Raw genomic sequence first — 25,431 nt, 5'->3', positions numbered from 1 at the left:
ACTAGACACCTGAGTAAAATAGTGCCCCCCTTTAAACAAGGGGACGACATCCACAAGTGGATAACTGCCTTGGAGAGGGCCTGCACTGTCCAGTGCGTCCCCCCAAGTCAGTGGGCAGCTATACTGTGGCTTTCCTTTGAAGGTAAAGGAAGGGACAAGCTCCTCACTACTAGAGCTGAGGATGCTAACAACTACCAAGTCCTGAAGAACACACTGATTGATGGGTTCGGCTTAACCACGGAACAGTACCGGGTGCTGTTCCGGGACACCCAGAAAATTCAGTCTCAGGATTGGACTGACTTTGTCAATTGTGCCACTAAGACTTTGGAAGGCTGGTTGCTGGGTAGCAAGGTTATTGATTACACAGGATTGTACAATCTTATCATGCGAGAACAGATTTTAAACAACTGTCAGAACCAATTGTTGCATCAGCACCTTGTCGACTCGGATCTGACCTCTCCCCAAGAATTGGGAAAGAAGGCAGACAGATGGGTCAGAACAAGGGTCAAGCAGAACCAGAACCAGAACCAGGGTGGTCAGAAGAAAGCAGACCAGAAGGGTAGTAACAAGAACGAACAAAATGACCAGAAGTCTTCGACAGGTCCCCAACAAACCAAAGAGGGTGGGGGTCAGGCTTCACAGAAGAAGAAGACTCAAGAAGGCCAGTCAAAAAGGTGGTGCCAATACTGTAAAAGTAAGACTCACTGGTTTAGTGAGTGCACCAAGAAAGGAGGGCAAACTCCTACCACTGCAGCCCCTAAGGCACCTGCACCCCCTAGTACAGTCAGCAGTGGTAGTGCGCCTCCCAAGGCATTAGTTGGGTTAACCTTGGGAACCGAGGGGAGTGACGACTTAGTCGGCACGCTCACTCAGGCCGTCCTTGTCTGTACAGGGGATATGGATATGTCCCCTGATGCCAGTCCCAATACTTTGGGCAAATACAGACAGACACCTTTGATTAATGGAAAAGTGGCTCAGGCCTACAGGGACACTTGTGCCAGTGTCACCATGGTGACGTCTAACTTTGTGGACCCTGGACAGATCATGCTAGGTACCAGTTACCTAGTGACCAATGCCAGCAACGTCACTACCAATCACAGTATGGCAGTTGTTGATTTCTCCTGGGGAGGGGTAAGTGGCCCGAAAAAGGTTGTGGTTAGTTCAGACCTCCCCGTAGAATGTCTGTTGGGCAATGATTTGGAAACGTCACAATGGTCAGAAGTGGAGCAGAGGACTCACATGGAAATGTTAGGCTTGCCAGCACATGTCCTTGCTGTGACCAGGTCACAGGCCAAAAGGTGCCCCACTGAACAGGTGCTGGATCCTGGAAGAACGGACCAGACACCTTCCAAGAAGAGGAGCAGTAAGGGTAAGGCTTCGCCTTCCCCCTTGCCCCAGGTCGTGGATCAAGTCTCTGAGGAGGCTGACCTTAAAGAACTGAGGGAAACTGAGCCGAAAGAGCTTGAACCTGGTCAGGTTGAGTTTCTGGGCTCAGGGGGACCCTCCAGGGAAGACCTGGGGAAGGCACAGTTAGACTGCCCCTCCCTTGAACCCCTCAGACAGCAGGCTGCTGCTGAGGCTGCAGGGAACGCCACAGGTACCCACAAAGTGTACTGGGACGATGGACTCCTGTACTCCGAGGCAAGAGACCCCAAACCTGGTGCGACCAGGAGGCTGGTCATCCCCTTGTCTCTGAGAGGTTTCCTTCTTACCTTGGCCCACGAGATTCCCCTTGCAGGTCACTTAGGCCAGAATAAGACTTGGGACAGAATTGTTCCACACTTTCACTGGCCCCACATGTCCGAAGATACGAAGGAGTTTTGCCGCTCCTGTGTCACTTGCCAAGCCAGTGGTAAGTCAGGTGGCACGACAAAGGCCCCCCTCATACCACTACCGGTGGTGGGGGTATCCTTTGAACGAGTGGGGATCGACATTGTCGGACCAATGGAACCCCAGACAGCATCAGGGCACAAGTTTATACTGGTGGTGGTGGACCACGCCACTAGGTATCCTGAAGCTATTCCACTTAGGACCACTACAGCACCTGTGGTGGCACGGGCCCTACTTGGAGTGTTCCTCAGAGTGGGCTTCCCTAAGGAGGTCGTCTCAGACAGAGGTGCAAACTTCATGTCGGGATATCTGACTGCAATGTGGAAGGAGTGTGGTGTCAACTACAAGCTCACCACACCCTATCACCCACAATGCAATGGGCTTGTTGAGAGATTCAACAGGACCCTAAAAGGGATGATTCACGGACTACCTGAAAAGCTTCGGCGGAGATGGGATGTCCTGATACCCTGCCTCTTGTTCGCCTACAGAGAGGTCCCGCAGAAGGGGGTTGGCTACAGCCCTTTTGAGCTTCTGTTCGGACATCCTGTAAGGGGACCCCTTTGTTTGGTAAAGGAAGGATGGGAGAGACCTCTCAGAAAGCCGGCATCGAACATTGTGGACTATGTACTCGGTCTCCGCTCGCGGATGGCGGAGTACATGGAAAAGGCGTCTAAAAACCTTGAGGCGAGCCAAGAATTACAGAAAGCTTGGCACGACCAAAAGGCTGTCCTGACTGTGTACCAGCCTGGACAGAAGGTGTGGGTGCTGGAGCCAGTGGCCCCAGCAGCACTCAAAGACAAATGGTCTGGGCCCCACACGATCATTGAGCAAAAGGGAGAGGTCACCTACTTGGTAGACCTGGGAACTCCCCGGAGCCCCCACAGGGTGCTCCATGTAAACAGGCTCAAGGCATATGTCGACAGGGAGGGCATGGGCTTGCTCATGGCCACAGATGAGGGACAGGAGGAGGAGAGTGACCCTCTCCCGGACCTGCTCTCTCAGAACCCTGACGATGGGTCAGTAGATGGTGTTGTCTTTTGTGGCAGCCTCTCTGGACATCAGCAAAAGGATTGTAAACAGGTTCTTCAATCCTTTCGACATATGTTCTCTCTGACGCCCAGTCAGACCAATTGGTGTACCCATGAGGTCGACACTGGGGACAGTCTGCCCATAAAGAGTAAAATCTATCGGCAACCTGATCATGTCAGAGACTGCATCAAGACGGAGGTGCAGAAAATGTTGGAGCTGGGAGTCATTGAACCCTCGGATAGCCCCTGGGCTAGTCCCGTAGTTCTTGTGCCGAAACCTCACACCCAGGGCGGTAAGAAAGAGATGAGGTTTTGCGTGGACTACAGAGGTCTCAATGCAGTCACTAAGACTGACGCCCACCCAATACCAAGAGCAGACGAACTTATCGACCGGTTGGCTTCGGCCAGCTACTTAAGTACGTTTGACCTGACAGCTGGGTATTGGCAAATCAGGCTAGCTGAGGAGGCCAAGCCCAAAACAGCATTTTCTACCCCGGGTGGGCATTATCAGTTCGTGGTAATGCCCTTTGGTTTGAAAAATGCACCTGCCACCTTCCAAAGGCTGGTGAATCGAGTTCTCACTGGGTTGGACGACTTCTGCGCGGCGTATCTGGACGATATCGCTGTCTTTAGCTCCACCTGGGAGGATCACCTGGTCCACCTGAGGAAAGTGTTAGAGGCCCTGCAAAAGGCAGGCCTCACTATCAAGGCCACTAAGTGCCAGATAGGGCAGACACAGGTTGTATACCTGGGCCACCTTGTAGGTGGAGGCCTGGTTCAACCATTGGAGAGCAAAATACAGGCCATCCAGGACTGGGCTCCTCCAACCACCCAGACTCAGGTTCGAGCTTTCTTGGGCCTGACTGGTTATTACCGGAAATTTGTCAGAAATTATGGATCCATTGTGACCCCGCTAAACGACCTGACAAGTAAAAAGATGCCAAAAAAAGTTCAGTGGACAGCAAGCTGTCAGAAGGCATTCGATGACCTAAAGCAGGCCATGTGCACAGCGCCTATTCTAAAGAGTCCAGACTACTCCAGACCATTCATTGTCCAAACAGACGCTTCGGAGCTGGGTGTGGGAGCTGTTCTATCTCAACTGAATTTTGATGGTCATGACCAGCCCATAGCTTTTATTAGCAGGAGGCTGACCCCCAGAGAGAAGAATTGGTCAGCTATTGAGAGGGAGGCCTTTGCTGTGGTTTGGGCCCTGAAGAAGCTGAGGCCATACTTGTTTGGCACTCACTTCAAGATTCAGACCGACCATAAGCCCCTCTTGTGGCTAAATCAAATGAAGGGTGAAAACCCCAAACTACTTAGGTGGTCCATTTCCCTACAGGGGATGGACTTCACAGTGGAGCATAGACCTGGCACTGATCATGGCAATGCAGATGGGCTCTCCAGGTATTTCCACTTAGAGCAAGAAGACTCACCTGGTCAAGGTTAGCTTATTGTCCCAAAGTTTGGGGGGGGGGGTCATGTAGGAGAGTAGGGTCTGCAATCCTATGATCACCCAGATTTTTTGCTTTTGCTTCATTGGTTTACGACTTACCCTGGCTGTGGGCCTGCCAATCAGACCCACAGCCTAGCTGTTCTCTCTCGAAATTAACACACATGTACATTAGGTGCATCCACCAATTGGAACTGGGCCGCCTTGTCAGTCCCTGTCTCAGCATACCACAGGTATCCCGGGCATCGGTGTACCCAGGGCCTACCAGGGGCTGCAGCATGTATTATGCCACCTTTGGATGGCCGCCCAAATCTGACACAACTGGCTGCACGACAGCTGGGGCAAAGTGGTGTAATCACCCGTTGCTGTAGGTGTAGTATTCCTACACCTAACCCTAAAATGGACGCATGGATTCCTATCAGTCACTCCTATGGCAGGCCTTATCAATCCTGAAGGCAGAGTGCAGGGAATCATGTGGGACGGTGCTCTGGCGCGAGCTGAGCCCGTCGACAGCTTGCGGAACCAAGTCCTAATAGCCGTTCCATGGTGACGCGGGCCAACTACTTTTAAATGCATTATAATCCTTGCGGTTATTTGCTAACTTTGGCATCGCATCACCTACACATGTCGAGTAAGGTGTCATACGAATTGGAATACGAACCCCTCGCCAGTTCTGGCGACGGGGTTAGCATTCCCCCCTTTTAGAGGGGCACGACATGGAAGTAACCTTGAACCCCGGTTAAAGTTGACTCAAGCCTCAGCATCACAAAATGGATGCTGCCACCAGACACAAGTCTGACCTCCTGCTGCTGGGAGACCTTCCAGCGAGGGGAGCTTGGACAAAGGGTTTCCTGTCAAGGGCGGTGTTAGCACCATCCCAGACAGGGTTTGTGTATCCCAGGTAGGCAGGGCTGAAAGGAAGGTGATTGCAAGTGGCACCCCGGTGCTCACTGTGCATAGCCCGGCTCAATCCAGTTTCGGGGGCACACCAGCCCCTGAGCTGGGGCGAAGCCGGACAAAGGATAGGGGTGTAACCACCCCCCTCCTGGCTCCAACCATAGGTAGGACCTGGTCACGGGCCAGCCCCTTTTCTTAGAATAAAGGTAGGAGCGAGTCCCCTTCCCAAATTGGATAATTCTAAATCTTGAACTACTTTCCACGAAAGGAACTCTTGACTATTTCTGAAGACTCTCCCTTGTGGCTAAGGAGTAGCCACCCTGCACCAGCAGGCACCACCTAAGCGCTTGCGGTTTGCTGTAAGTCTCTCCTACGGATCAAGACTGCCCAGCTCGACGAGACCCGAGTTCCCTGCCATCTCTGACCTTTTACCTACCTCATCAGCCCAGCTGAGAGTCGTAGGTGTGACGAGACCTGCGGGACCGGCCATCTTCAGAACCTGCACGACGCTTATCTAGCACGCCCACCGAGGGACCCTCGAGTGAGTGCACCTAGGGTTTGAGAAGCCCTAACCCTGAGCAGCTCCAGCACCGAAGTCTGCCTCCCCAGCATCCACGAGATCTGCGTAGGGGCCCTTCCGCTCCTTGCTGTTCACCGCGTTGTTCAACCACTTGCCGACCGGCTTGTGGCCCTCTTCACGACGCACCACGATTGTTTCATCACTAGTCTGGTTGCTCCAGACTGGCTCTTGCTCCCCTTCAACAGAGGAGTACCACGGACCCTCCTGGTCCACTCCAGACGCCATCTTGACTCCACCACGTGGGTTTGCCACTGCCAAGATCCGCTGCCCCATTCCTGGGCCCAGCATCATCGACAGCAGACACCTTCGTGGGACAGCTCGCCCTCCATCCTGGTCGCCGCCGCGCCTCCTGGTCCGAGGAACAGCCGAGTCCGACGTCATCCACTCACCTGGTCGAGGTGACTTCAGCTGGTACCCTCCTGGTGCCCACACGATCGCTGGCTATCGGTTGAGAACTGAGTCCCCTCTGCTTTCAGGTTTCCTTCATCACCGATCCAGGCTTGGATCTCGCTGAACATCGACACTGGTCGCCTGCCAGCAACTCTTCTTTCAGGCTCCTGAGACTACAACGAGGACTTCCGCCATCTTGCCGAACCTTCCACAGCCGCAGCCACTGGGCTAGGTAACTCGAGCATTTCGGTGCTCCATCGCAGGTTCGCTTTACAAGTGTCCAGTTCCTTTTTCGTTTAGTCCCACTGATCGGATCACTCCGGAATCAGTAACTTTAGACTTTCTAACCTCTCCCCTTCCACTTGCAGTGTAATGGTTTCGTGCCCTCGGGCATTTGTGTAAATTGTGCAACCAGAAGTATTTTCCTAAGAGTTTTGTATTGTGCTTAGCTCCCTGACTCATAAAGAGCCAGGGTAGTCTTGTTATAAATAAATATCCTTTATTTTCATAACAACTTGTGTGGTGTCCTTTCACTTGGTGTTCAAGGGGTATATGTGATGGTAAACAGCTGGCTTAACACGCCCTCTAGAGTTTAGCCTAAGACTGCTCGTATCCACGCTACTAGGATAGCTGGTCTATAAGGTTGACTTACAACCAATCATCAATAAGGGTCGTTTGGAATGATACACAGTGATCACTAGAATAGTGAGCACTACATATCAGGCCAACTTCTCACACAGAACACAACACACCCGACTCTCTCAGGAATCGTAGTAGCAAGACACACCCTTTCGCTCACTCACTCGTACTTGTCCACAATAAGGATTGTCAGAGTCACTGAATAGTTCACAATTTTTATTTTAACTATTGTGCTCTATAATGCAGTATACGAGCCACTACCAGCAGTAAAATGCATAAACCTAGAATAGTTAGCATTGTTACAATACCATAGAATATAAAGGGAGATGTCATTATATAGAGACAGTGAAAAAAGGACTGTAAGGCCTAACCACCCTCCCCTTGGTAAGTTGAAGTTTATTATATAAAGGAAGATCTCTGGGCTTTGTCAGCAGGCCCCATACCTTAGAGCCTAGATGGAAGGTTTACATCATAGGAACAGCATAGCTCCTCACCAAGAAATGGTCTCTCTCCAAGTGTGTGTGAACAACATGGATCCCCATAATATCCAAGCACGAGTTTCCAGCAGAGCAGCTATGTTTAGTATGTTTTGTCTAGGTCAGTGTTGCCCAAACTGTAGTCCGCGGATCCCCAGGGGTCCGTGATACATTCCTAGGGGGTCCGCAGGAAGCAGTTTTAAAAGCATTGCAAAGTATCTTGTAGAATTAGCAGTTTTCAAACAAAAATAAAAGTGTCAAGATAACGCCAGTGATTAATGTACCTGCTGGAGAGAGATGAGAGTTTTTTCCAGTGGCAGCTTTGACTTATCTATAGTAGCACAGAGGGTTAATATGCCTACTGCAAAGAAAGTGTACCATGCATTTAAAAAACAAAAGTATTTTATGTGCAGAGTTCAGTGGCTTACTGCTTTTTGCCACAGAGATTCTTTTGTTACTGTGCAGTTTCTAAGTGACAATCGTAATCTAGCACAGTGACCTATAAACTGTCATCAAAGAGCTGCTTGCGAACTGCAAGGTACAAGTTAGTGACTTATGTTTTTCCCCGTCTTTCATTATCCTGATGCTGCTAAAACGGTTTATTTAGGTGGAAATACATTTTTATTGTTAAAGTCAACGCTAACCACTGTGTTATGTTCTGAATTCTGAGTTTGTGCTTCTCCAGACTAAGCACTCTTTAAAAATGCCTACAAGTATGAATGACACGGGAATTCTACACCTTGTAGTCACCTTATGTAACATTTTCTATACACTGATTTACATGTATGAGTCACTGTCTCTATATGTGTGTGTGATGTAAAGTGCTCTGACATCCTACAATGGTATGAGAGATGCTATAAAAAATAAAATACATGTGACAGAGGGGTTATGGAGAGATAGAGGCACTGTTGGAGGGTGATAGTGGGGGAATCATTGAAGAACCCCAAAAAAGATGGTCGTATCCCGGTGCATAGTAAGGTCCGCCACTTCAGAAATGCAGGAGTGCACCATATTTACAAGAATATGGTGCAGCCCTGTGTTTCCCATGCGTTGGCGCTACACTTAAGTGTAGCGCCAATGCAAGGACCCTTGCACCATAGTGCGAGTGTGTCTGCATGCAGGGGAAGATTGTTTATGTGCAGGGAAGGGGCCCTTCCTGTACATTAACAATCTTAATATGCTGTTTTGTCACTTCTATGTGTGCTGCTTAATGCAGCACACATGGAAGTTACAAAGTGTAATTTTTTTTAAAGATTGTTTATGTGCAGGAAGGGTCACCTTCCTGAACATAAACAATCAAAGGCGTTTTGCAAAAACGAGGAGAAATAAAGCATTTCTCCTTGTTTTGCCAAGTTAAGACCAGGTTTTCCCTGGTCTTAATTTTGTCTCTGCCTCCAATTTACGCTGCCCTTGTAAATAGGGGGCAGCATCAAAATCAATGGGTGTTGCGGTGGAACACCCCACTGCCCACCCCTTTCACTCGAAGCATTGGGTGAAAGGGGGTCTTATTTAGAAGGCACTGTTAAGCCAAGTAATGGGCCAGATGTACGACCTTGTTTGCGGACGCAAACGGGAGATTCTCCCGTTTGCGGCCGCAAAAAAGGGTAATAGCATGTACAAATGCTATTCTGCGAGTCAGTGACTCGCAAAATAGCGTTTGCGACTCTCGCTATTAGGAAGTGGCGTTCCTTCCTAATAGCAACTCGATATGCTATGTACTGATGTTTTGTGGCCGCATTTGCGACCGCAAAAAAACACTTGCAGTCTACCACCTACTTCAAGTAGGTGGTAAACCACTCACAAAGGGGAAGGGGGTCCCCAGGGGATCTCTTTCCCTTTTTGAGTATGTGGGAAAATATGTTTTAAGAGCGGGCAGTGGTCCCAGAGACCACTGCCTGCCCTAAATAAAATGAAACTGAAAAGTTTAAATTTTCTTTATTTAAATGCATCCCGTTTTCCTTTAAGGAAAACGGGCTACATTTGGAAAAAAAAACGCTTAATTAAAAAAGCAGTCACAGACATGGTGGTCTGCTGACCCCATCAGGCCACCATCCCTGTGAATGCTAGCCATTCCTAAAGGGGTCGCAAATTGCGCCTGCCTCATTAATATGAATGAGGCATGTAAATTGCGACCCCATTAGGAATCACAAACAGTGTCTGAGACACTGTTGTGCATTCCAATTAGCGACTCGCAAATGCGCCGCAATTTGTGACTCGCTAATTGACTGGTCGTACATCTGGCCCTAAGTGGCTTAACGCTGCCTTGTAAATAAGGCGAAGCCCTATCGCCACAGGAATGTTGCAAAAAGTGTTGTTCCCTTGGTGATAGGGGCTTGTAAATAAGCCCCTAAAATCCTTAGTAATTCGATGATTTGTTTTCTGTGCAAACGTGTTTATTTTTTTCAAATTACTGTTTTAGTGTTTGAAATGTAAATCCTAAAAACTGCTTGGGGGTCCCCGGCTTCCAGTGGTGACTCAATGGGGGTCCTCTGGAGTCAAAAGTTTGGGAACCACTGGTCTAGGTGCTAGGGACTGACCAGAACAGAATAACAAGGGGCATGTTTATCGACCTTGCACATGGTGTTCAGACTAAACTCCAGGAACAAGCAGAGAACGCAGAAAGCTGACAGTTCTCACGTGAAAGGGATAACAGAGTCTTGCAAAATACAGTCATGTAGTAACACGCACAAAAGCAGCATCATGGTAGCAGAGCTCATGTTAACTTTGCAATGCCGAGAATGACCCTAACGGCCATATAACAACAGTGATGGTTTTTTTACATCAAAACTGCTTAGTCTTCGTCAGACTCCTCGACGCTGGCATACAGGGAACCACCCTCGACTGACTGCTCCTTCCTCACTCGCAGAACTCAAAGAATCAGACTCCCACCCTTCCTCTCCGAACCCACAGAGATCAACAGTGGAGTACCCCAAGGATCATCGCTCAGTCCCACGCAATTCATCATTTAAATGGCCCCCCTCACCGCCATCGTCAGACAGCATGGACTCAGCATAGTTTCCTACGACGACGACACCCAGCTCATCCTCTCCTTCACAAAGGAACCCAACACCACCAGACACAGCTTCCAGGAAGGAATGAAAGACATTGCATCCTGGATGAGCAACAACTGTCTGAAGCTCAACTCGGAGAAGACTGAAGTCCGCGTCCTCGGGCCAATCCCCCCAGCATGGGACAACACATGGTAGCCTACCGCCCTTGGCAACCTCCCCCCATCTGCACGGACCACGCCGGGAACCTTGGCATCATACTTGACTCTTCCCTCACCATGACCCAACAGATCAACGCCGTTGCCGCCACCTGCTTCAACACCCTCTGCATCCTTCGGAAACCTTCAAATGGATCCCCCCGAAGTCAGGATGACTATCATCCACGCACTCATAACAAGCAAACTGGACTACGGAAATGCCCTCTGCGCCGGAATCAACAAATCCCTGCTAAGCAGACTCCAGACCATTCAGAACACTGCGGCCAGACTCGTCCTACGCATCTCATGTCAAAAACACACCACCCAACACCTGCAAGACCTCCACTGGCTCCCCATCGAGAAGAGAGTAACCTTCAAGCTACTCACCCACGCCTACAAATCCCTCCACAACACCGGACCCAAATACCTCAATGAAAGAGTCCCCTTCCACGTACCTTATAGAAACCTCCACTCCGCCAACCTCACCCTCACCGAAACCCAGCTCACCCACAGAGCCAGAGCGGGTGGAAGAGCCTTCTCCTCCATCACGGCAAAGACCTGGAACGAGCTCCAGATCAACAGCAGACGCTCCCCCACTCTGCACACCTTCAGAAAGAGCCTCAAGACCTGGCTCTTCGGCTGACTTGGAACTGCACCCCACCCCAGCGCCTTGAGACCATCACAGGTGAGTAGCGCGCTTCGCAAATACCTGATTAATTGATTCTTCGGGACAGTTTGGCCGAGGAAGTACCTCAGGGATGAGGTGAGGGGCCCAGCAACGAGGGTGGAGGTCTTTCTTTTTACAATGAAGAAACACAAGTAGCAATTCGCTCGTGCATTTTGTCCCGTGCCCCCAGACCAGATAGAGCCCCTAATGACTTATAAAAAGAGGACATAGCTCTCTGGGGATCCTATATAAATCTTTTGACCAACTCAATCCTAAGAGGTACCCCCGTCCCTCTCTCGTGGAAAAATGCAGAGGTTGTCCCCATTGACAAAAAGGGGTACAGAGCGAAGCCAGCAAGCTACAGGCCCATTAGTCTTATTGATTCCCTGCAGAAGATCTATTGTAAGCAAATACTAGGTCGGATACAGGACTGGATCTTGGAGTCCAGTATCCTGAGTGATCTCCAAGCAGGTTTTAGAGCAAAAACAAGTACCTTGGACCAAAATTTCCGCCTATTGTGCATCTACTGGAAGGAAGTGCAAGTCAAGGGAGGAAAGCTCTATGTGGCTTTTGTTGATTAACGATCTGCCTTTGACCTTGTTCCACATGCAAGTCTTTGGAGGGTTTTATAGGAGCAGGGCATACCAAGGAATCTTTTAGATGTTTTAATTAGATTACATTCATCAAACACAGCACAGGGGAGATGGGGGGAGAACAACCAAGTTACAGATCCCTTCCCAGTCCAGTGTGGAGTAAGGCAGGGCTGCGTTCTAGCCCCCACACTTTTTATCCTTTTTATTAACAGTGTTGTCGTTTTTTTTTTTTAGACAGAGATGGGTGTGATACCCCAAAATATGGTAAAAAAAAGAGTGCCCGCTCTTTTTTTTGCAGATTATACACTTCTAATTTAAAAATTGCCACAGGGATTACAGCAGATTTCAAATGATTTTATTAAGTTTTGTGATGAGCAAGGGCTGGTGCTAAATGAATCCAAAACCAAATATGATTTTTAGAAAAGGAGCGGCTAATCCTACCAAAAGACCTGTGTTAGTGGTAACAGTAACCTGGAGCGAGTTGACGCATTCGCCTGCCACCATCAATTAATTGGGCAGCACACATTGAGAAAGTTAAAATGCAATTTATACATCAGATTGCCAATATTACCAAAATACACAGGAAAACAATGTCAAGACAGCTTGCACCCACTCTGGAAATCTATAACACAAAGGTATTAGGAGGGGCCCTCTATGGAGCCGAACTATGGGGCACTGGAATGACAAATTGTTTGTCCACAACTGAGAATCATTTTCTTAGATCCTTGGTAGACCTACCTGTTAGCACCCCGTTGGGGCCCCTATACCTGGATCTTGCACAAAGGCAGCTAGCACACAAATTAAGCTATAAACTCCTTATGTTTTGGCACTGGTTGTGGATGAGCTCTTGCCCTATCGGGAGCCACTTATTGAGCTACTGAAGTCTTCATCGATAATCTCGATCACCTGGTTTAGAACATTAAGAGAGCTAGTGGGGAGGCTTGGGATGGAGGGGTTTTGGTCTGATCCAGATAGCCTGGCTACTAAATCTAGGCTGTTGAAAGAAAGGTTGTGTGAAGTAACATCACTACAAGCCTTGGCAAAAACAGAGGGCTGTTTGACTACTGAATTTTTAGACTTCAAATCCGTTCCCTGTTTTGAGGACACATGAGATGAAATTGTCCCACCCTTTGGCTCATACATTATTTTTACAGTTTCGCTACAAGACCATTCCTACGAAACTGTTTACTAAAAAGTGGTGTAATTATGTTTTCATTGATGATCTCTGTCCTGCTTGTAATGCTAGTCCTGAATCCTTTGTGTATTTGTTATTCTTTTGTCCAAATTACAAGTCTTTAAGGAAAAAATTGATAATACCACTCAGTAAATTAGTCGGCCCAGGCCACTACCTTGAGGTGTTAAGAATCCTGAGTACTGATGCCCACAAAGTTGTGGCCTTTGCCTGTCTAGATATTGGCATCCACTGTGGATTAAGCACACTAAATGCCCTTTATGACGTACCAAATTCTTAAATCTTTGTGATTCAAATCTATTTGTATGGAGATGATCTTTGATCTGTCTAGAAATTGACATGCACTGTGGATTAAGGGACACAAAGTACTTTATGATGCATCCTGTTTTTTAAACCTATGTGATTTTATATTTATTTTGATAGTGATGATCTTATTTATGTTTATTCATTTGTGCTGTGTACTTTTAAGATCCTTTGTGATCGAAATACAGTTGATGATGAAGATGATTCTTCGACTCAGGAGTGGTAATCCTTGGTGGGGGGGGGGTGTAGTAACTGGAGTTAGTACGACCTGTGTTTGGAGTCAAGGGTATCTGTAATTGAGTGAGCAGTGCCTGCCTGTGGAGTAAGCAGCTACAGTATTTCACATGATAGTACCCATGTTTAGAGTCAGGAGTGCCTGGGTTGGTGTCGGCATTATCAGTAATGAGTCAGGAGTGATTGTGTTTGGAGTCAGCAGTGCCTGTGTTTTGAATCAAAGTTACTGGGCTTGGGATGGGGAGTGTCTGTGCCTGGAATCAGCAGTGCATGCGTTTTGAAACAGAAGTGTTTGGAATTGACTGTCTTTAATTGACGTCAGCAGTGCCTATATTTGGGGTCAGCGATACCTATAATGGTGTCAGCAGTGCCTGGAATGTTTCGAATCAGGTTATCTGTAACTGAGCCATCAGTGCCTATGATTGGAGCCAGCATTAGATGCAATAGAGACAAACTGCCTTGTGCTTGTTATCAGGATTATCCATAACTGAGCATGCAGTGCCTATACCTGGAGTCAGGAATACCGGTGTTCGGATTGCCACTATCCCTAATGATGGTGTGCCTGCGACTACAGTCAGCAGTGTCTGTATTTGGAGTCAGCCTATCTGAAATCGAGCGACCAGTGCCTGTGTTTTGAGTCAGTAGTGCCTATGCTTGAAGTTCCTAATTTGAATGAGCAGTGCCTGCGACTAGAGCTAGGCGTTTCTGTGTTTTGAATCAGCAGTGCCTGTGCTTACAGTCTGCTTAGGCGGGGCCTGGAGTCAGGAGTCTCTGTGCTGCACTCCAGCTTGTTTGGAATGATAAGTGCCTTGCTTGTAGTCAGAAGTGCCTGTGGTTAGATTTTGGAGTGACTGTGATTGGAGTCTGGGTTGTCGGTACCTAAGTGAGCAGTGCTTGTTCGTGCAGTAAGCAGTGACAGTGCTTCACATCAGTAATGCTTGTGCGTGATCATGTGCAGAGAGTCAGTGTTCGATGTATTGGAGTCAGCAGTGCCTGTTTACTAAATCAGCAATAATTGTGTTTTGATTAAGCAGTGCTGTAATTGGAATCATCAGTGCCTGTTTTTAATCAACAGAAATCATGATTTGAATCAGTAACGCCTGTGACTGGAGGCAGCGGTATCTGCCTGGCATCAGGAGTGCCTGTGATTAATCTCTGGATTATCTGTAATTGAGTAACCAGTTCCTGTTTGTGGAGTAGACAGTGATAGTGTTTGACATCCTTACTTCATGTGCTTCTAGTCAGCAGTGTGTGTGCATTGAATCAGCAGTATTTCTGTTTTGAACACACAGTGCCTGTGTCAGCAATATCTCACCCTAGGGTTAGACGTGTCTGAACTGCTACTCAGAAGTGCTCAGAGTTAGCAATGCAAATGGTTGGAGTCTGGAGTGCCTGTGATAGGGGCCTGGAGTACCTGTGTCTGAGATCAGGGTTATTGGTAATTGAGTGAGCAGGTGCAATGTTGGAGGAGTGCCGGGACTTACCCCAGTTGGAAAGACGACCAATACCCGTATTATTATACGCGGCTGACGCCGTTATTATGGCTAGGACCCCATTGGCATTGCAACGGGCTCTAGAATCCTACAATGCTTTCATGAAGTAATTGGATTTGCAAATAAATGTCACAAAAACCTATGCAATGAATTGTGGTAGGGGTGGTAAGAAGCAGAAGGATATTTTTTTAAATGGGAAGAAGCTGGCGACTACTTCTACCTACCCCTATTTAGGGATATTAATTGACGATAAGGGCTCTTGGGGTCAAGCTATTAAAACTAGGAAGCTTCTGCTTATGAGAACCACCACCGCTCTTGTACATTTTTCACAAAAATTGGGCAAGAGGCCCCCAACTGAATTAATTAAGATCTATAAAGCTAAATGTATAACTGTAGCAACATATGGGGCATGGTTATGGGGCCATCGAAATGTATTGGAAATACAGAAAGTGGAGAATGCGTTTCTTAGGTATCTATTGGCCGTGCCTAGAACTACATCTACTTTTATCTGTCATACCGAATTAGGTTTGCCCTACATTACAGATAATATAAAGGTGCAACCGGTCGTCCTATGGCATCGGATTTGGAAGTCACAGAAAAATACATTTAACCAGTTGGTACTACAAGATAGCCTAAAACAAGAGCATACCCTAGAGATAGGATGGATGAGGTACATAAGGGATTTTAGGACTGATCTTGGAAAACCGGAATATTATTACAAACCCTTGACAATTTGTGCTATTTCAGGAAAAGAATTTAAAAAACATTGTATGCAGCACATGAAGAGTATTAGATTTGCGAATGAGGCATTAAAACCTACAGTTCAATCAAATCAATTGATAACCGTATCTTTTAATATTCAACCATACCTTCAATATACCTTAAAAGGGTATGACAGATTTGTCCGTACCCGCTTTAGGTTAAATGTTTTTCATAGGTTGGTCAGTTTTCCATTGGTTAACGGTTGGTCCAAAAATGTATTGAACTGTCCGTGTAATAATTTGTCTTTGCAATCGACGATACATGTGGTGTTATTTTGTCATTTTTATCAGGATTTAAGAAAAAAGTGGATAAAACCCATATTGAAAATATGGGGTATGCGACAATGCCGTCCAGCCGTCATTGCACTCCAATTGTTAGATAATGAATGTTTAAGAAGTAATGTTGCCTCATTTCTGAAGAAAACAATCAAGTGTAGAAAACAATTTGACTTAGACTCCCTCGATTGTAATACTATGGTGGTTTTTTTAACCTTCTTCTGTGAAGATCGCTAAGAGACTAGAATGTAAGGATGAAGGTTCAACTACTTTTTAATCTTTTATTTGAATAATTGAAAATCTTTGGAAATTTTTTATAATGTTTTTAACTTAAATTTTGGAATACCGATCTCATCGCCTATAGAAACAAGGAAATGTGCGAGATATTTTACAATTGTATTAATATTTTAACAGAAAACAAGCTAACTGTGAAAATGTATCTAAATGGTTTTGAAACAGTGAAAAATTAATTGGTAATTTTTTATATACTTATATGTATGCTTTTATGTGATAAAAATCGAATAAAGTATTATGAATTGAATTGAGTGAGCAGTGCCTGTTTGTGGGGTAAGCAGTTACAGTTTTCTTTTGCATCAGTAGTGCCCATGTTTAGAGTCAGGAGCACCTGATTTGGAGTTAGCTTCATCCGTAATATGTGAGGAGTGATCATGCTTGTGAGAGCAGGGCCTGTAATTGGAGTGAGGAGTGATCATGCTTGTGAGAGCAGTGCCTGTAATTGGAGTGATCATGCTTGTGAGAGCAGGGCCTGTAATTGGAGTGAGGAGTGATCATGCTTGTGAGAGCAGGGCCTGTAATTGGAGTGAGGAGTGATCATGCTTGTGAGAGCAGGGCCTGTAATTGGAGTGAGGAGTGTCTGTGCTTGTACTCAGCACCGCCTATGCTCAGATTCAGCAGTGCCTCTGAATGAAGTCCGGGTTATCTGTACCTGAGTGAGCAGTGCCTTTTTGTGGAGTAATCGGTCACAGAGCATTATTAGTGCCTGTGTTTAGAGTCATGAGTGCCTGGGGTTGGAATCTGTGTTATCTGTAATACGTCAGGACTGATTGTGCTTGGAGTCGCAGTACGTCTGATTTGAATCAGAAGCGCCTGGGATCGGAGTGGTAATTTCTGTGTCTGGAGTCAGCAGTGCCTGTATTTTGAATAAGAAGTGCCTGTCTGGAGTTAAGCGTTCCTGTAACCGGAGTCAGTAGTGCCTGTGACTAGAGAGAGGAGTGCCTGTATTTGGAGCCAGGGTTATCTGTCGTTGAGTCTGCAGTGCCTATCATTCGAGTCGGCATTAGCTGTGCTGGTAACAGGAGTTCCGTGCTGGATGTCAGGATTATTTATAGCTGAGTGAGCAGTGCCCGTGCTTGAAGTCAGTAGTGCCTGTGACTGGAGTCAGCAGTGTCTGTGTCTGGAGTCAGCAGTATGTGTAAGGAGTCACCATGATTTGAGTCATAAGTGCCTGTAACTACAGCCAGCAGAACCTGCTTTGGACTCACAGAGCTACTAAACAGCATTTAAATGACAGATCAGGAGTAGAAGGTGTAAACTGGCCTGGGAGGTGAAATGTCACCTCCCCCCCCACTCCACGAGCCCCTAGCAGGGGGTGCCCCTCTCCCCATCCTCACACAAACATTCTGTTAGAGGGAGCAGGGCTGCTGGGGGTGGAATGGGGGTGCAGCTCCTAGACCAGCCTCAGCTCTGCTTCATCGAGATAGAAGAACGGGAAGAGCTTGTCTGTGAAGGGGGCCGGGGGGAAAGTGTAGAGAAGCTCCTTGGAGTCCGCATTAAACAAAGAAAGCTCCCCCCCCTCATAGTCGAGATACACCCCCAGCTTCTGGGGCTTTTCATGAGGTGCCAGACGGATCACAGGGAAAAGGAGAGCACAGTATTGACCACGGCACATCCTCACAGCCCAGACTCCCCCTTCAGGTGTCCATGTCATCACACTCTTCCTCTCCACAGACTCTGCTGCGACCCCCACAGTCCATGCTTCCCCCTCCCGCAGCAGCTGCACCTCCCAGTAGTGTCTGCCAGAGGTGAACCCCTCGCTCCCCAGCACACAGGGCCAGAAGGTGAATCTCTCGGGAGTGTCCGGCAGGTGCTGCCTTGGGTCTGTCTCTCTCACACGTCTCCCCTCCTCAGACAGGAGGAGCCGAGGATGCGCTGTGTCTGGATTCAGAGTCACCGTCACTGCAGAGAAGAGATTCAGAATTAGAGATTTAATGTATACAAATAAAGGCTACAATTGCTTTTTTTCATACCTACATTTGCTTCTAAGGTGGAAGCTAAAGCCCTATGGAGCTCAGTAATGCCTTTGATGTTTTAGTAATAAAATAAGTTGTTTCTCATCCCACGCACTTGGCCGGTCAGATTTTCAAATTCAGTCTTTACTTCCCCTAATAACCCCATGGGAGTCCCATGGGTATAGTCTGACCACTTTCAGGTACCATTTCATATTATTTTGAGTAACATCCTTGATGCCTCTAAGGGGTCGATTCGGATCCGGGTCGGACAGCTCTCTGAGAGCTGTTCGTAGCTTTACCGAGCGACGACACATACCCGTAGCCGGTCCATCCTGTAGATGAAGTACGATGCGCATAACTGCCAAAAGCACGACCGACACGTAGGCTGTGATTCAAGCTCCATTCTCCGTCCAAGCCGTAACCCCAAACGCCGAACCGAGTTGTCCGGATGCAGTAACCACAGCAGTTTCCACCCTGACAAGTACGATGCATACTTCCTACGCGCCGGACGGGTCTCCACGTACGGCACGTCACAGCATCTGGAAAACAAGCATATCAGCTACAATTCGCGCCACAACTCAATCCACGGCTACGAGATGGACCAGCTTGCAGCGGGTATGAGACGGAGCAACAAGCAGCGTGTACGACACGAACACATCATGAATTCCATTGCGCAGGTCATACCAGTACTCTACATCTATGACCAGATCAGGAACCGACGCTGACGGTAAGTCAGACACCTACCACACAAACAAATGACACGTACCCGCAAAATGATACACACACACAGGGGATCCACATCCTGGCCACTAACAACAGGCCACCATAGGGGTTGCATGGCCAGCACCACTACCACCCCCACCCATAGGGGACCTGTTGCCCATCACCCCTGCCACCCCCACCCATAGGGAACCTGCTGCCCAGCACTCCTGCCACCCCACTCATAGGGCTTATGTTGCCCATCACCCCTGCCACCCCTACCCATAGGGGACCTGTTGCCCATCACCCCTGCCACCCACACTCATAGGGCTTATATTGCCCATCACCCCTGCCACCCCCACTCATAGGGCTTATGTTGCTCATCACCCCTGCCACCCCCACTCATAGGGGACCTGTTGCCCATCATCCCTGCCACCCCCACCCATAGGGGACCTGTTGCCCAGCACTACTGCCTCCCCCTCCCATAGGGGACCTGTTGCCCAGCACTACTGCCACCCCCACCCATAGGGAACTGTTGCCCAGCACTTCTGCCACCCCCACACATAGGGGACCTGTTGCCCATCACCCCTGACACCCCCACTCATGGGGCATATGTTGCACAGCACCACTGCCACCCCCACTCATAGGGGACCAGTTGCCCAGCACTATTGCCACCCCCACCCATAGGTCTTATGTTGCCCATCACCCCTGCCACCCCCACCCATAGGGGACCTGTTGCCCATCACCCCTGCCACCCCCACCAATAGGGGACCTGTTGCCCAGCACTATTGCCACCCCCACCCATAGGGCTTATGTTGCCCATCAACCCTGCCACCCCCACCCATAGGGGACCTGTTGCCTATCACCCCTGCCACCCCCACTCATAGGGCTTATGTTGCACATCACCCCTGCCACCCACACTCATAGGGCTTATGTTGCCCATCACCCCTGCCACCCCACTCATAGGGCTTATGTTGCCCATCACCCCTGCCACCCCCACTCATAGGGCTTATGTTGCCCATCACCCCTGCCACCCCCACTCATAGGGCTTATGTTGCTCATCACCCCTGCCAACCCCACTCATAGGGGACCTGTTGCCCATCACCCCTGCCACCCCCGCCCATAGGGCACCTGTTGCCCAGCACTACTGCCACCCCCACCCATAGGGGACTTGTTGCCCAGCACTACTGCCACCCCCACCCATAGGGGACCTGTTGCCCAGCACTACTGCCACCCCCACCCATAGGGAACTGTTGCCCAGCACTACTGCCACCCCCACACATGGGGGACCTGTTGCCCATCACCCCTGCCACCCCCACTCATAGGGCATATGTTGCACAGCACCACTGCCACCCCCACCCATAGGGGACCTGTTGCCCATCACCCCTGCCACCCCCACTCATAGGGGACCTATTGCCCAGCACTATTGCCACCCCCACCCATAGGGGACCTGTTGCCCAGCACTCCTGCCACCCCCACTCATAGGGCTTATGTTGCCCATCACCCCTACCACCCACACCCATAGGGGACCTGTTGCCCATCACCCCTACCACCCCCACCCATAGGGAGCCTGTTGCCCAGCACTACTGCCACCCCCACCCATAGGGGACCCGTTGCCCAGCACTCCTGCCACCCCCACTCATAGGGCTTATGTTGCCCATCACCCCTGCCACCCCCACCCATAGGGGACCTGTTGCCCATCACCCCTGCCACCCCCACTCATAGGGCTTATGTTGCCCATCACCCTTGCCACCCCAACTCATAGGGCATGTGTTGCCCATCGCCCCTGCCACCCCCACTCATAGGATGGGTGATGCGCCACACATCCATCATACTCCAACATTAGATATGTCAGCAAAATACATCCCCCCTAACATCATGACAACAGTGTGTAGTCTGTGACAAATGCCCACAACAGTGATTATGACTTTGAACATACAATGTAACTAACAGCACGTGTGACCAACAGATGAGTGTGCCCTACACAAGGCAAGCATCACTATAGCACTGTGTCAATGTAAAAATAACACCCCCTCACTGTGTAGAACAAAAGTTAAGTGTGGGGTTCCAAACTGCAGCAAATGTCGAGCATTGTGGTGATGGGGTCTAACCCCTCCCCCCCCCCTCATCACAGTGACCAAAAGGTAAGTGTCATCATGGTCAAAGCTGCAAATGCCAAACAGCATGTATGATTCCCGGTCCCAACACATCAAACACTCCTGGGGCAAAGTAGTGGTTGTGTCCCATACCCACAGAGATGTGGTGAGGCTAACAGTGCTGTGAAAACATAACATACTCTCGGCCATGTGCAGACAAGCACCACCCATGGAGGCTGACAATGCATACAGTGTACAATGACACAAGAGCAGAAGTGACAATCACAAAGCATACACACATCTCGAAAATAGACACACTAATCAAAACAACCTGTGGAGACTGTAGGTGTCAGGTCACAAACTCCCATTCCATGCCAGCAATGGCACCTAACAACCAGGATGAATGTGCACAATGATGTGATATGACTCACAGGGACAGCAGGGAAAATCACAGAAACAGCATCCAGACAATGGCCCACAACAGCAATACCAATGCACTGATGCAGATGCACAAACACAAACAGGCAACCTCACAATGCACATCTGACACAACATGTGTGTGTGTGTGTGTCTCAGTATCCCCAGGCAACTACACAACACATGAGGGGGGCTGAACCACAGTGACACAGATGTGGACACAGTGTCATACAAAAGTAAACCATCACTGGGACACCCTTGGTGGGCAATCAGGCATTGTGAGATGAGAGGGAGCACAACAGACACATGTGACACAAGCTGGAATGAACACCAACTAACACAGCAAGAGACTGACACACAACAGCACTACCCCCAGGGACCAGACATTGGGGTGACACAAGCATGCATGACACTTCCACTGTGATGACAAAGGTAGATGTCGTACAAATTGGGAAACCCAGACATGTGTCCTGTTCCACAAACGTACATGACACATACACAAACGCAAATCACTCAGCATGGCCCATCATCCATGGACAAACGGGAGCTAGGGGCCCATCCATGCAAACATTCACATCAGTCCACCCTCAACACCACACACCCTGAACTGCAACAATGTGTATCTGTGAAGCCCACATGGACAGGTGATATTGCACATGCACCCATGACAAACACAGGAATGTTGGGAGGAACTAAGGTGCACAGACTCATCACACAAGGACAGTTTACAACCCTGGTGAATGACAGACATACTGCACAGTATGCAGTACATGGCCATGATGTCAAAGCTCACGTAACCTTCAGAATACCTGCCACAGTCCCAGGGCAATGCAGAACCCAAGGAGAACCACAAGGCACACGTGCTGACACCTGCAAACATTGCAGCTCTGAACCCGACAAGGGGGAGCAGTCACACACACCCACACGTCTCAATCACTGAAAGGTACCACCTAGGGACAACGACATGATATTGCAAACAAACAAGTGCCTTGGGGAACCCTGATTGTGTCCTATCTGCGTCTGACCACATCATCACCACTCAGAACAGACAAATCCCAATGATGAAACACCAATTAACAGTTGTGTGTCATGCACCCACACATCTGGTAGCCCATGGCAAAGTTGTGGGATGAACACAGTACCACTCAGCAAGCATCAACAACAGGAACATATCAAGGGAACACTGCCTGTGTATGTAAAGGGATGTGGACACACACACACATGCTCATACAACACACACCATGGGCCCAGGCTATGTTACGGAACAACACACTTACTTGAGGGGACCCAACTCCTGTGGAAGCCCAGTTGTGCCAAACATAGTCACAGCACGTCTCAGTCATGTCAGCACAACACTTGGTCAGTCAGCCATCAGTTACCACACAATGAAGGCTCTGGTTTCAACAGCCTGGGTACGGGAGTCTCCCCTACGTCATCTGCACATATTCAAAACATATGTACAGCAAGTTGCACAGAGGACCCAGTTGCTCCTATACCAATGATGCCCACACCTGTAGGTCCAGTGGTGATGCGCACAAAGTCTGTGAAATAGACAAATTGGACAATGGGAAGCACATCATATGTGCATGGGTGCAAGCCGGAAATGTGAACATGCTAATGAAATGTTCACAGAGATGTCCACAAATAGTTGATCATGACACACCCAGGTAGCTGCAAAGGATGACATGGAAAACCGACCGGAATAGGATACATATCTCATGGACCACAGGGAGTACCTCACATCAATATTCAACATTGGAAACCAAGGATTACAGGTGCAAGGGCATATTAAACATCATCAACCTAATGTACAGCTAAATCAAGTTCACAGGGATAAAGAAAAAAGCTTTGTTCAGCATATTAAAAGTTAAACATCCGTTCAAACAAAAGGCCAATGGCCAGTCCATTATCAAATGCCAAGGAGTGAACTAGAGTGACAACTGTCACACGTTGCTTGCCTGCACTGCTAAGGACAGGGGACATCCCCTCGGAGGCGCATACATGGGGGCAGGCCAGGCACCGCAGGGACAGGATCAGTGCGCAGCAGAAGGAGGCAGTGAAGAGGTGGTTGATGCAGGAGAGACACTTGCAACTGCAGTGGAGCTGACTGAAGTTTTGGGTGCAGTCACAACTGTGGGGCACAAGTCAGATGGGGTGGGTGCCGGCACAACTTCAGTGGGCAGGTCAGATGGAGTGGATTGGGTCCCCACTCCACTGCAGTGTCTTGTGTGTGCATGGAGGACCTTCAGCATCGACGTCTGCCCTACATGGATCTGTCTAAGTAAGTCCACAGACTCACTCAGGGCAGCAGGGGACACAGGAGTGCGGTGCCTGGCACAAAGGAGACATTCTTACGAACACGGGAGCTTCCAGGGACCTCTGGAATGGGAGCCGATGGGAGGGTGGTGATGGTGGTGGTAGGGGCGGTGGCGGGGACAGCCTCACTAGCTGGGATTTGGTGGCTGCTGTCACCCGCCTCCACAAGGGAGTCATCCTCAGAGCTGATGTGGGCCTCAGCTGGGGGGGATGGTGCTGACGACTTCTCTGTGTGGCTCCACTCGCCCTCCGTGCCACTGGGTCCCCCGACTCCTCTCCTTCTGTCCCTGTCAGGCTCTGTGGCTCCTCCTGGTCCGTGGAGCTGTCCCCTCCTGTGGCCCTGGATGTATCTGGATAGGAATAGGAAGTAAGGGAACATCAGTCATCTGTACTGACTGCACACACCACAGTGAGTACATCACATCACATCACAGGGCAAGCCCTGGCATCATCAGCTGAACACTGCTCAAAGTGCCAACACTGTTTAGAATAAGCCAATTGTCATTCTCAACATCAACCATGGCACACATATCCCTCCTTGACTTGCACACATATGTCTGTTGCATGTTGGATGCTAATACCCCAATGGCCCGACATGCACCACCCACACATTAGTTGGACATGCAAGTGAACATGTAAGAGTATGTCACTATACACACAGCACATCTCTTGCTACTGACTCAGTACAGGTGTCCGGATGAAGGGATGGCCAGAGAGACATTTCACATGCTTGTGATGCATGCCAGCAACACACACTATGATGTTCTCATGTCCTGATGGGCAATGCCACTATGGGGTGCATGGTGCACACTTGAACACAATGCAGGATCACTCATAGCAAGTTAAATGCCATGGCACTCATGCCCTGAAAGTCAGTCAACACTGTCTCCTGTCACAGGGGCAGGGCATCCAGACAACAAAAGTATGGGCAGTCTCACAATCATAGCTCAAGGGTAAAGCTAACTCTTCATATGACAGGTGCACTTGCCCATCCCCTGCAAACAACATATCCAGGACCCAGAAGACCCCACATCATGCAAATCAGACATATGAGTCTCTGCAAACACAACTCCCTGTACATTAACACATCACAGTCTGCCATGCATGTAACCCAGCTGCCTGAAGGACACAGTTGCATACACCATTGTGCGCTGTCAGATGATCACACACCTATATGTCACACAGGTCTTGTCTCTCACAGTCACATCGCAGATGTCCTGCTGACCCTCAAAATCATGGACACTCCAGTTGTACGTAACAACAAGCCACACCATTAATGACACAGAGGCAGACACCTGAAGGCACATGTCACTAAGCACAACCTGTAATTTGATACACAGGAGTGGGATTACAGAGTTTTTCTAAATGCCCTTGTCTATGTGAAACAGTGTGTGGCCCAGGTCAGGTGGCTAAGCAAGTGTGACATACTTGATATACATACTCCTGAGGCCCCAAAATTGGAGTCCCCTGCTGCATGGGTTTGTTTGGAAAACCCCAGCCACATGTGGCGAGTCAGACCAGCAATTGGAACACATCTCAAGGGCACACACAGATCACATGGCATTGGGCAAACAATTGAACCACCCATGAAACACACAACAGAGTCACGGGAACATATGCTGTCCGGTAGCTGAAGCATA

The 25,431-nt window shown here is 48.9% G+C and overlaps 1 protein-coding gene across 1 annotated transcript in view; it reads right to left on the bottom strand.

The window, feature by feature from the left end:
* Positions 1-12,285: 12,285 nt before the first annotated feature.
* Positions 12,286-25,431, bottom strand: part of LOC146830251 (E3 ubiquitin-protein ligase TRIM39-like) — a 146,282-nt gene continuing 133,136 nt past the window's right edge. The window contains exon 4 of the mRNA XM_085604451.1: positions 12,286-18,210. Coding sequence (XP_085460577.1) covers positions 17,702-18,210 — 509 coding nt within the window. The 3' untranslated portion in view covers positions 12,286-17,701. The remainder of the gene's footprint in view (positions 18,211-25,431) is intronic.

Source organism: Triturus cristatus, chromosome 5_1, assembly GCF_964204655.1.
Source record: "Triturus cristatus chromosome 5_1, aTriCri1.1, whole genome shotgun sequence".
Lineage (NCBI taxonomy): Eukaryota > Metazoa > Chordata > Amphibia > Caudata > Salamandridae > Triturus > Triturus cristatus.
This window is presented reverse-complemented; position numbering and strand designations above follow the sequence as displayed.